The sequence below is a fragment of the Lycorma delicatula genome, chromosome 5 (assembly GCF_047948215.1).
Source record: "Lycorma delicatula isolate Av1 chromosome 5, ASM4794821v1, whole genome shotgun sequence".
In the NCBI taxonomy this organism is placed as follows: Eukaryota; Metazoa; Arthropoda; class Insecta; order Hemiptera; family Fulgoridae; genus Lycorma; species Lycorma delicatula.
Genome location: NC_134459.1, coordinates 68,620,651 through 68,634,041, shown reverse-complemented (window position 1 = coordinate 68,634,041; position 13,391 = coordinate 68,620,651). Strand labels below are relative to the sequence as shown.

The window sequence follows — 13,391 nt, the reverse complement described above, 5'->3', positions numbered from 1 at the left end:
TTATATATATATAAAATAATTTATAGAGTAATTTTAATATTATAAATAAATTTTACATCATGAAGAACTTAAACCTTACAATTAACGTTTAAATAAATTAAAAAACTGTTGACATTTGTAGACATGAATTTTTAACACCCTTGAATCCATTTAATTTTCATTTATTATTACATATATATTTATTTACTACGTTTATTTGTCATAAATACATTAAAAGAGTATTTTATATGTAAACCTTTGCAATTTAAAAAAGATTAAGCATGGGAGGATTGAGCGTTATTTAAAATTAATCGTACTTATAGATAATTATTTTATTAAAAAATGAGTTTGTAAGCGTTCGGAAGAAGGTAATTGTTTTTTTTTTTCTAAAGTGTACTTGTTTGATAAATGATATATTTCACTAAAAATATATACATATATATATTTTACTGCAGTGGTCTGCTGTAATGGTATTTTAAACCTCTGGTACTTGACCCTCTCAAAGAAGTCCTTTTTTTTTGTCTAGTTTCCAAAAGTCTACTCGTAGACTCAATTGTAAAAACGTGTACTGCGATCTCTTTATTTATTTATAGATGCAAATTTAGAAAAAAAAATTAAGTGAAAGAAATATTTAAAGATTCTTAAAATTGAAATAACAATTCTTTAATAGATGTACGTACTTGTAACCAGTTCTGCGACTCTCTGCGTCCTAGACGCCTTGTATGAAAAAGCGCTTCTGATTAGAAATTCCTTTATTCACGTACATATTAAATGAGATTATAGGCTTATCATTACAATCCTTTTTGGTAGAACTTATTAAAAGTTGGAAACCTTTTATAAATTTTACGTTATATCTTTAGCCAACTTTATTTTTTATTTCTGCTGCTTCCTGTTCAACAGCCTTGTCGTTATATCCATCCCCTTTGACATTAAGGGATTTTTATTAGTGAATGATTGATTTCTTTTTTTTAATCTGCTGTAGTTTGTGTAATCAACGTAAATATATTAATCATTATTGTACTATTATGTCCGATTCTAGAGTAAAATATCCATGTAAAAATATTATCAGAGGGTAGATTTTTAAAAAATACTAAATTAAATTTCTAATACAAAATTTATCGTTTAAATTATTAAAAGCAGAGTTGTTTTTTTTGTTAAATAATATATTGCATGTTTATTTTTTATCGTGAGTTTAATGATAGTTCTATGTATAATAAAATTTATGTAATGTATTTTTATACGTAAAATGTAAAATATAGGCCATATTGTATACGTTTTTTTTTTAATACTAAAATTCTTATAAGAACATAACAATTACCCACGATAAACAAACACGTGAAAAAATTAAAATGTGAACTGCATATACAATTATGCATGATAGTTGCATAAGTTTTATCATGTGCATGCATATGTAAGGAACCTTATTATTATTATTATTATTATTATTATTATTATTTTATTGTAATTTTCACTCTTCAAAGAAGTGTTCGTAATAATTGATAATTTTTTTAAATTTTATAGTTGAAAAACGAATTTTGTGTAGAATTAAATTATATGAATTATCACATATAATATGGAGCTAGATTCGTACCCTGAAATAGTTTGATAATAACATTAATTGTCATCCGGTTCATTATTATCGTTTGTCATCATTATTAGAGTTAAACATTATATAGGTCATTAGCCTATTAGTTATAAGTTGTGCGAAATTAAATCATTCTTAAATTTTTTTAAACGTAGATTTCTTTTTTATATATCTTGACCGATCTAATCTGATTAGTTGTTTATAATAAAAATATAAATCAACCTTTAAAAAAGTGTTATCAAATTATAATAATAAAAAAATTACAAATTGCGTAAAGTACTGATGAAAGAAAATACTTCACTATGACAATCCTAAAATTACATTTCTAAATTTCGATGAATCTTGACTTTTAAGCTTACATTAATTTTTTTTAAATTGTTTTCCACGGACTTTGGTCACTTTTGAAAGCTTAACTGATTAAATAGTTCGATAAATTTAATTTATCATCGTTTATGTTAATATTAAATTCTAAACGTAGAATTTCCTTTAAAAATAAATTTTTCCTTGAAAAACAACGATTTTATTTAATCGCTCATCAAAACTACAAGTTTCTACAATAACCGTAAATTTGGAAAAGTATGCACGTCCTAGCGCGACTTAGAAAAATTTTTTAATTTAAAGTAATTTATCTGATAAAATGTTTTTCGGTTTTGTTAAATAATGATTGAAGACTTTCAGTATTAGAATTTATTAAATAATTTATTGAAATTCAAACGTTATTAAAAAACTATTGATATAACACGTCAGCAACGTACAGGAGTACTACTGAAAAAAGCAACAAAATAACTTTTCCGGCATAACCTGGAAGAATCAAAAAAGTCCATGACAACTTTGAAAAGAGCATTAAAAAAATGTAAAATTAAATGAAAGAAGCGAATAAACAATAATAATAATTAATTGTAAGAAATGATTAAAAATGTATAGAGCTAATAAAATAATTTAAATGTACATAACAATTTTGAAGGTTTTAATTGAAAAATCTTGAGTAGTTATTTAAATAAACGTTAACGAGGATGGAGAATGTTTAGTATTTTTTATAAATTCTTCATCCGAACAGTATTGTTTTTTTTTTTGTTTTTTTAAGAAAATCGTTTAATTTGATTTTAAATAAATCTGACGGATTTTTAAATAGGAGAAATTATTAAAAACGACAACGGAAAGACCTTATTAAAGGTTTTTTTTCTCGTAGGTGGTGTAACGGGAAAATACTTCTATTGTGTTGTTTGATGGATATTACTTTTTAGGAATTAATTCAAGGACGTATATGAATATAAATAAACTCGTAGAAATATCAATTTATTAATTATAATTTCCATGATTTCTGTTAACCAGTACTAAAAACTTATCTTTCAGCCCGTTTTTATAACCTGAAACTACTTCTGATTTTACAAAGAACTCTTGGATTTATTTTACATTAGAATATATACAGGTTTAATAAATATCAAATAAGAATGACCGATATGCATTTTTTCTTGTAATTTAATTCATTTGATGTTTTCTTAAGTATTTTTAGATTATTTTTTTTTTTAAAGAGAAAGGTATTGTTGAACCACTTTTTGAACCCTAACTGTATGTCGACGGTAGCGATTTGAACTATACTATTAACCGGCTATATTAAGGATACTGTGATATTACTCTGTCCCATAAGGAAATGAGTGGGCTAGCTACTCGTAGGAAGTAAGACTGTAAAACAAGATAATTAGCCCGCTAACGAAACTAGAGAATTCATTGTTGTAAAAAATACGCTGGACCTCTTTTTAACTTCATCTTGTCACTAAAACTAAAATAACCTATCAGTGCTGGATACGATTAAATAGAAGCGATTAACTAGCGTATAATTTCTCCCTACAACTGAATACAATTTAAAAATTAATGATTTTGAAACATTTTTAAATTGCAGTAATTTAATATTTTAAAAAACTTAGATTAAGAACCTTTATATATAATTGTTAAATAAACAAAAAATAATTTTAAAGATGAGATAATTTATTTTTAAAATCCAACTTTGAAACTTTTGGTTGGTTGAAATTTCCTAGAAACATTTCTTTTAAGTCTTTACTAACTACATTAAAATTTCATTTTATTACACGCTTCTAAAGCGACTTTAGTCACTTGTCATAATAAGTATCAAAGATGATTTGAATTTAAAAAAATTATCAATTCGATTTGTGGGGAAAGTTTTAACGGAACCTTTGTACCAAGATACATTTTAACTGATATTCATACTTACGAATGGCTTAGTTTCAGTATTAAACAGTAACAATGTTTGGCAATGGAGGTGTAGTCAGTTGTGCCCAAAATACTCATTTAGCGAAGTGGCTCTCCCGTATGGTGGCAAACTCTGTTCGCCCGGTCCGGTCTCAGTTCAGATTTGATTCACAGTAAATACGTGTGGTGTTGTATATTTATTTAAATTCATTTCGTATTTTACATGAGGGTAAATTATTTTTTATCACTTTTTTCTTTGTTTGTTAAAAATTTAATTGTTGAATCGTGTAGTGTTTGAAGTAATTTCTGTTGTGTTTTAGAGATGGAGGAACTAGAGGTTGAAGGTATGTCTCTGATAGTTTTTACTATATTTTTTATGTTTTATAAATGTGTGATTTATATTTATAAAAATATTTAATTATTTTTATGAATAATAGAAATATACGTTAAGAGGTCTAAATAAAAAAATTGTTCGTAAAATAGAGTTAGTTTTAATATTTATTTATTTTTATGGTGAAAGAAATAATATTATTTTTAAGATACTGTGCGTTAAAAACACGTTAATATCTATATATTGTTACGAGTTTGATCGCTCTGGAAATTATATGTTCTCCCCATTATTAATAAAAATTACCGGAATTTTACATTTCAGGTCGCAACTAGCATTCAACAAACAATGTATACATTCTAAGTGTAGACGAGTTGTATTCGTTTCGGGTTATAAAATAATTTACACAATTTTCAACAAATGTTTCAGTTTAGTTAAAAATAAATGAATGTAAATAAAATCTGAACTACGTGTGATAGATAATAAACTATATTTTGATTTAGTTTTGATTATTTTTATTTAATTTTATATTTGATGTTGATTTTGGACTACGCGCGTACACATTCGCGGGCTTATTTAACTTCCGTACAAGTTAAGTTTTCAGAATTCTAATTCATAACGATGTAAGAACAACTTTAAAATATAATTAAGTAAAACAGACTTATAGACAAATAAGTTCACTACTTTTTTTATACTTTTTTAAAAATCTAAATAAGATCAATTTAGAAACAAGTAACTGACGAACTTTTAGTATGAGGGTAACTTCAAACGGTCAGCATTTTTAAAAAGAAAAAGTGTGATTTTTTACTTTTAATTGCGGTTAAAATATATTATATATATTTATATATTATGGACTGATCTCCAAAAAAATACTGGGCCTCATGATAAAGGCATAAAAAATCTGCTTCTTCTTAGTAATAAGAAAAAACTGTAGAGAAACGACCTAAATTAACTCGGCGAGAGTTAAGGCTCTCCGGGGTCTGTGAATATGTATTGTTATGGTATTTATTTTACCTTAACTTTATAAACATAAATTTCATTAAAAAATTTATTGTTTCAAAGGTCTCAAAATAAATTTACTTAATTATCTTTACCGAAAGTAATGATGTGTAGTGCTTAGTTATCCCGTAAATAACAAAATTGTTGCTCAAAATGATGACTTGATGAATTATGAATTAAAAGATAACATCAGTTTACAAACAACGTGATACATTACAAATCGATAGAAATTTTATGAAAGTCAACTTGTACTTTTCGCTAAAATCAATTATTTTTTAAGATATTTGTCAGAGAAAACTGCTTTACTTTTTTTTGGAATAAATTCTCAAATATTTTTTGGCGATATTTTAGAGGATCTTGTTGATATCTGTGTACGTTAAGTGTATTTATAGCAAAAACACGTTGTTGGAAATCTGACATAGAGTATATAAGTAATTTCTGAAAGTGGCATAAAACAAGTATTCTAAAGAAAGTGAGGTAGTTTGTCCTTCTTCATCGACCCTAGCGAAATACAGATGATTTTCAGTTCTACAAACGAGAACATTTGTTGTAGTTAGTAGCAGGTATAAGGGATGTTATAGTATGTCATTTGTAACAAATTCAAATAGTATGTACATCCGTTCTTGATTCAAATTCGGCTGATTTTTTTTTTGTTGTATTAACAATAAATTTAATAATTATTCAGCAACATCGATGTATAATTTTAGTGAATTAGACTAGCATTTTTATTAGACAGTTTTTATACGGATTTTTAAGAAATTATATTCTAACCCAGTGATTCTCAAACTGTCCGCCGCGAGCGCCGCAGCGGACATAATTTATAATTATTAATTTAATGTTAATAAAGTAAAAAAATAATGAAGATACACGAGTTTTATTTATTTTTATCTCTTACTTACGAGTAATCATACTTTATTTAGGGTAGGACGCCATGGAAAAATTTTAATTGAAAAATGGCGCCGCGACTCGAAAAAGTTTGGGAACCACTGTCCTAATCCATAAATTGTCTAATCATTTATTGTAAGCAAGAAAGATTATCGATTCAATTGTTTCTTCTTTTCTTTTGAAAATACTCACATGTAGCTACTGTGTACATGATCATTTTATACAGATTGAATGGAAAACCTTTTGCAGTATAGAAAAAAGTATTCTGAGAGAAAGTCCTAACTTTTCAATTACTAAGGAAAAAATTTTTTACAAATTATTTTATGTTTTTTTTTAATATATATATTACTTTTTCTTTTCTTTGATGTAAATTTGTGACTGAATTACAACAGATGCTAAACTGTACTTGCCCACTCCGTCTCGTTAATCTATTCTAAAACTCAAGGTCTTGATCAAGAGGTCTGCCTATCTATCATACTTATAACCTTGTGATTCGTGTTTCGGCCAATGACTTTTTTAATTTCTATTAGGAATATTGTAAGCGATCATAAAAACGTTTTATTTTATTTATTTATAATTTCTTTGTATAAATTATTCAATCATCAAAAAAATAATTTCATTGTAAAAGTGTTAGTGAATCTCCTTAAAAAGATAATGAAATACATAAAAAAGATGAATAATACAAACCCCTGAAAAACATTTCAAGTGTGAAGGTATCCCTCAAAAAAACAATAATTGTTTTCATGAATCCGAAAAAATTGATATTTTGAAAATAACAAACGTTCATTCGCCACGGGACTGTTTCACTTACAAAATAATAAATAGCAAAATAGTATTACTCTAAATAGATGTTGCTCTTAATGATAAAGGAGCTTGCTTGTTTTTTTGTTGTTTTTTTTTTTTCTAAACCAGTTGTTTGTTTTATTTTGAAACAACCCCTTGTCGAGTGAACTTTTTAATTTCAAAAATATCAATTTTTTCGGATTCGGGACAAACAATTATCTTTTTTTTGGGAGGGGTGTATTATTCACCATTTTCTGTTTTATATCATTCTGTTTTTGTCTTATAAAGATTCACTAACACTTCTACAGTATAATATCTTTCATCACTTTCGTCATGATGTATATGATGACATAAAATAAATACGAGTAAAAATTAAATGTACATTTTACTTTTACATTGTAGTCGTCAATTTCTTTCCCCGGCAATAACACTTATTTCATATATTTGTAGTATTAATAATAAATATCATATATTTGTACTATTTCCATTTAAGTGGTAATTACTTTATGGTAGATTAGCCGTTTGAAATTCAGCTGTAATTTTACTGTATTTATCCAAAAAATATAATTACTTTTATTATTATTTTTGTTAATAATTATTCATTAATTATATTTAATTAATTTAATATTAATTATATGTAACTTTTATATTTTGTTATTATTATATTTATGAATATAATTTTATTTTTATATTTAATTGTATTTTATGTAATTTTTAATTTATATCTTATCTGATATGTAAAGCCGAAAGTTTGTTTGTTAGTTTGTTCTAGTATCAAGCGAAAACCAACCAACCGATTGTTTTCAAATTTTCAGGATACAGTTGTGTTATCGCAGGGAAGGTTGAGACCCTAGCCCCGTTGGCTAGGGCCTATCTCACAACCACGGGGACCAGAGAGCGAAACCCTCTGGCTAAAAGGAAATGGTGAGCTATGCGGCTCCGGGGTAGGCTCCTTGTCCCCGGGGAGCTTTCGGGTCGGCTCCGGGGTTCGCATGGCTTGACCTGATATTCAGGGGGCGGAGCCCTGATCGGCTATCTTTATTATATTGATATGTATAATTTATGAGAAAGTTTTTTCATAATCTTTCGATACATTCTAGTATTTTCTGACCCGTGATAGCTTGCGCCATCTGACAAAATATTGAAGGAAAAATGGAGATTTCGGTTTTTGTTAATGAGAAAAGAGTAAAAACGTGTGCTTGCAGCCTGCGCCATCTGAGTAAATATAGACGAAACATAATTTATTTTTTATATAGCCATCGTAAGTTGGCTTACTGTCTGAAATGAATAAAAAAGGCAGATTCATTTTGCGTGATGGGAAATATTAAAGCACGTAAAACCTGTCAATTAATGAATATTTAATAATGAAAATAAATTTTATATAAGAAAACTGCTTAACAAACCGGTATTACCGATTGTCATGTTAGTGTATGTTTTTTTAGTGAATGAGAAGTCGTGATATTTCATAAGAAATTATACAGTTTCTGTGAATAACGTCCGTTTGTCTTATCTTGTGTGTTTTTTCACTCTTTTGTGGCGGAGATTCAGTCGACTCCAAAATGAGGAGTCTTGACATTATATATATATAAATACACACACACACGTTTTCTGAAAAGATTTTTTCATCTCGAAAAATGTTTTGAAAAGTATACGAAAAAATATTTAATGTTATATAAAAAAGTTGTATTCGTTAGTCATCCTGATAAAATTAAACGGATATTTTACCCTTGAGTATATTTATTAATTTTTTAGCCTTCTAAAGTTTAAAGATGAATTTTTATGAAATTTATTTTACAAGTCATAATAATAATTTTATTTTATTTATTAATTATATTTATTATCGTAATTAATTACAATAATTCGTCTTACTTTTTACTAATAGTAATTCTTTGCTCGTTAGTCAGCGTGAGTTTATTGCGATTAAATACGGGACTTTTTAATTAATACGTTAAATTAAGTTTTGCTATCATACTGATAATACGCTTATCTTACGCTTTTATTTATTGCATATTATTATAATTGTTAACGTGAACAACTTTGTTTAATGTTTCTATATTTTATTAGAATAAATTAACGATCCGTTTTAATTATTAACTACAATTTTTTTTTTAACCGATTATATCCGTTAATCGTGTAGTAAATTTACCGGTAAATTGTTAAATTATATTACACTTATACTTTTGAACTGATATAAAACGAAGTCTCTTTTCGGTTATTGGTAGCCTATGTTTTATATCATTTAGAAATGAAAGCGTTATGGATTTAACACCTCTAGATTCCAGGTCAGGAGTTTTATGGTATTACATTAATTAAAATGTAATAAAATGACCGGTAGACTGATCGAGGAGCCGATAATTTTTAATAGAACTACTAACCGATCGGCAAGGAGTAACCTGTTCTACCCCGAAACATGAGAGTAACATAAATATAAAAACTAAGGGAAGAAATATTGTTTGAAAAAGGGAATTGAAGTTAAAGGTCGTGAATTTAATGGTTATCTGCCCATAGCATTGAATAACTAACTAATTTTGTATTATCTTTTTTTCTCAACCGGTTTTGAAAGTATTATAATTATTTATAACACGACAAGAAAACCATTGTGATGTAACAGCTTTTTCATTTTTTTTGTAGTAGTTTTCTTAGAAGAATAAGTTTTGTTAAAATTACTAATAGAAACCGTAAAAAATAAATTATGCAGGAATGAAAGAAGGTAAAATGCGTAATCAAAGACTATTTTTTTTCAAAATCTGTAAATCTGGAAAACGTTATTGTATTTCATCTGATTCCAGTTAGAGTTTAAAGAAAGATTCAGTTAATTAACTTTGAAAGGAGAAAATACATTAAGATATTATTTCTGTGATACACCTTTACCGCTAAAATTAACCCTGGTTAGACAGTTTTCAAATACCTTAATCGTCTAATGATAGAAAAAGGAAGGATAACGTGTAGAACTTTATGTTTCCGGGTTATATTGTATAGACGGGTGGGAATGGCATGTTAGAATTACATAAATTCGAATGTATAATCGGTATATTAATACATAATTTATATAAAATAAAAAGAAATTATTTAGTTTTTTCTGTGTACAAGTCAGTATTTGGGTTCTCATGAAAATAGATTATAATAGAATTGCAAAAATGTATAATTTCCGATTGTTACTTAAGCTGAATGTTGAGCCGACAGAAATGTAATTGTAAATATGGTTTATATTTTAAAAGAAGAACTGTGTTCAAAAGTTCGTATCGGTGAAAGAATTTAATCATTCAATTTTAATTAGACTTTGATTAGAAGAATGTTGTAGTAATATTACATTAAAAATTATATTTAAAAAAGCATTACAGAATTTTATTGGTATTTCCGTTACTGTAAAATAAACTTTACACTCTGTTGGTGTGCGGTTTATTTTATTGTAATAATTTCCTTTTCATTACATTAATAAATATGTTTTCCTTTACAGAATGTGAAGGAAATTATTATTGTATTTACGTTGTTATTCAGAAGGTTATTTTTTTATTAGAGTTTGTGTGTGTATATATATATTATTAATGTCGGAGCAGTATTATTTTTCATTGATTACTGGTTGTAACGTTTTTATAATTTTCATTACAAACGAATTTTACACTTTGTTTTCCTTCAATGTGTTTTTTAAGGAATTATATTTAGGAATATTATCGATATACTTGGCAGACCGTTTAATTTTATACATTTATGTTATTATTAAAACAACATATTTTTAGTCTCTCTCTGTCTCTCTCGCCCTCTTTCGATCTCTCTGTGTGTGTATGTGTGAGAGAGAGAGAGCGCGCGCGTGTGTGTAATTTCATGAATTGTGAATTTTTTTATAGTTAGTTAAAATAGTATATGACTTTCAAATTTTATTTAATTACCTATTTCTTACAGCAGTTATAACTAGAGAAATATCAAGGTAGTGTTGTAAATATTTCCTAATTCATTAAAATTCTACATATTTTATGTTATCATTATCTTTGATGTTTATTTAATTATTCCTTTAATTAAATTTCAACAGTTTGTTGTAACATTACGAATTTCTAGCTGTATATTGACCGACGAATTCACCAATCATTAATTATTTTTAACACCTTATTTTAAGAACGAAGAAACTGGCCACTGTCCACCGTTCCTCCAGGCCGAAGACTAGTGATTTCTAACCAGCTCGTAGTTGTATACAAATTTGGCATTAGGGTTGATAAAGATATGTGCGTATTTGTAAAAATAAAAAAAATCCATGAAAATTAAGATGGGAACAGCTCGTAATATATGTCACAGGTTTAAGAATTAAGATTTACGTGACTTGTTTACTATTTAATTTTTTAAATTTTGCTTACAGACCTTCAAAACTATATTTTTTCCTAATAAACAGACTACAAATTTTATTGTATTCGTTACCAGTGAGATATTTAAATAAATCGAGGAAAATTTTCGAATTATTAAATCTTGTTTAAACAAAATCTTAATTGTAATCTATATTGTACGCAGGTAACCAACCTAACATGTAAAGAAAAAACGATAGAGATTTATAATATAAACTACTTGGTGTATCCAATTTTCTTGTTTTATTTACTTTATGAAACAAACTCAAAGTTAAAATTTAAAAAAAAATTTCAAACTTAATTTGTTTCAGTTCCTTGATGTGTTTTTTTTTATTAAAACGTTTCCTCAGCGTATAACTCGCAAAAGAAATCCTAAAAAGAAAGAAGAGCCTTCTATTTGAAGTTTAATCGTTTTAAATGTTTTGATAAAATGAATTTTGAGTCAATAAATGCCAAAAATCTAATTTTTGTTTACAGTTAATCGGGCGGCTTACTGGTAAATAACAATTTAGAAAAAAACTAACCATCGCTAAAATTCTGTTGGTAATTGCAGTCTAGTTACAAAAAAGGTCGTTCTTCAAGTCTTTCCGTTAAATAAGTTTATATTGGTTAAATGCAATCTCATAAATAATAAAAAGTTACAAATTGAAAGAATGAGCTCAAATTAAAATTAAAGAAGCCATTAAATCAGAATTACATTTATTTTAGTTTTGTGTGTAACGCAAAGATAAAATAGCGCATTGTCGTAGTTATTTATTGACGTAATTTATTTATATATGCTGTATAAAGATAGGCCTTACTATCTATTCTATTGTTTAGAATTGTTTTTTAAAATAGTTTTTGAACAAAATGAAAAGGGAAACTTATCAACTTTCATTCAAAATGAAAATGAAGAAATTTTATTTTTTGAGAAGGCCTTTTTTTGTGTAAAAAGCCTTGTTAATGTGTATATTAAAAATGTTTTCACCAAAAGGGGATGGGTTTTTTTAAGCTACCCGAATTGATAAATGTCAAAAACCCTTTTTGATTATAAGAGTTGCGGTCAGTTTACTAATTTTTTGAATTCAATTAAGTAAATTTTTTATCGATTAAAGAAAGTTCACTCTAGAAGGTTTGTTAAAATAGCTTTTTCCACTCTTGCGAAATGCCATTCAAATATGAAAATAGGCACAAATAAAATAGGGAAGACACGATAACGGCCACAAATTGAAAACGTGAGTTTTGCTTCAGCATTGTAAAAAAAACAAAATAAAACGCGTTCTTGGGGATTTGATGTAACAGTAATTGAAGAAAATTGAAATTCTATACCATCTCTGAAAGGATATATCTATCTGACTTTAATAACCAAATTAAAATTCAGTATTTTTTACAGATTTCGCTTTCTGAAACCATATACCAGCAATTTCTTAATCCGGTAAAAATAATCAGATCAGCTAATCATAATCATAATATTTCAACACGAAAGAATAATATAAAATGCGACGTACTTCTATTAACAGCCTTAGTTTCCAACACGTATTCATAAAGATTCTTATTTGTATGTATTCTCAGACTTATAATCATCCCTGATTTAAACTAAAACGTAATCCTCGTTAGCATGCAAAAGTTTTTTGGAGATCTGGAGACAAGTTTGACGATCCCCTCGTTGAAAAATTCTAGTGCTCGTTTTTTGCCCGATAAGGTGGACGTCGTCTTTGCCTGCATGTGTTTTGCGTTCAAAAATTCCTTTTATTTAACAAAAGTATGAAAGTCTAAATCCGCCATCTGACAGAGGATAGTTCACTACCTCCCGTCAAAATTATTTGCAATTGTGTTTTGAGCAACGTAAAATCGTCTGTTATCGTTGAACATACACATCTCTTTAGTGAAAGGCTACGCCGTAAATTTTCTAAGATTTCGCAGTAACTTTTTTGCTTTGATGGTTCCTTTAAGAATCAGATTAATCGACCGGAATCAGAATAGTGTTTTTCCTATCCCGAAAATGACAGGTGGGCTTTCAGATTTTGTTTCATGATTTATGTTTATTCTTCCTTCGTTGAATAATCGGCTTCATTTCTGTACATTTATCTCCTTCATCGTACCTTATGTTCAATTAGCTGTCGTTCAATTTTAGTTGTACGAAAACGAATCGCAATTCGTAATCGGCGGGATTGACAAACTACGTAAGTAATAAAGTGCTACTTGAAAATAGCATTCAAAAGTTTGGAACTATCAGACAGCGGCATAGACAAGTACTCGACCAGGTTGTATTCCAAAATCGGCTATTAAAATAGAAAACACAGTTTCATTTTTT

The 13,391-nt window shown here is 27.3% G+C and overlaps 1 protein-coding gene across 3 annotated transcripts in view; it reads left to right on the top strand.

The window, feature by feature from the left end:
* atl (atlastin GTPase) overlaps positions 1 to 13,391 on the top strand; it is a 147,262-nt gene that overhangs the window by 16,095 nt on the left and 117,776 nt on the right. The window contains exons 1-2 of one of the 3 annotated variants that reach the window (XM_075366385.1): positions 3,921 to 4,001; positions 4,093 to 4,116. The exons of 1 other annotated variant lie outside the window; for it this stretch is intronic. In XM_075366385.1, the coding sequence (XP_075222500.1) occupies positions 4,095 to 4,116 (22 nt within the window). In that variant the 5' untranslated portion in view covers positions 3,921 to 4,001; positions 4,093 to 4,094. Of the gene's footprint in view, positions 1 to 3,920; positions 4,002 to 4,092; positions 4,117 to 13,391 lie in introns of those variants that run through there. One more of the 3 variants, XM_075366383.1, reaches the window with a different exon arrangement.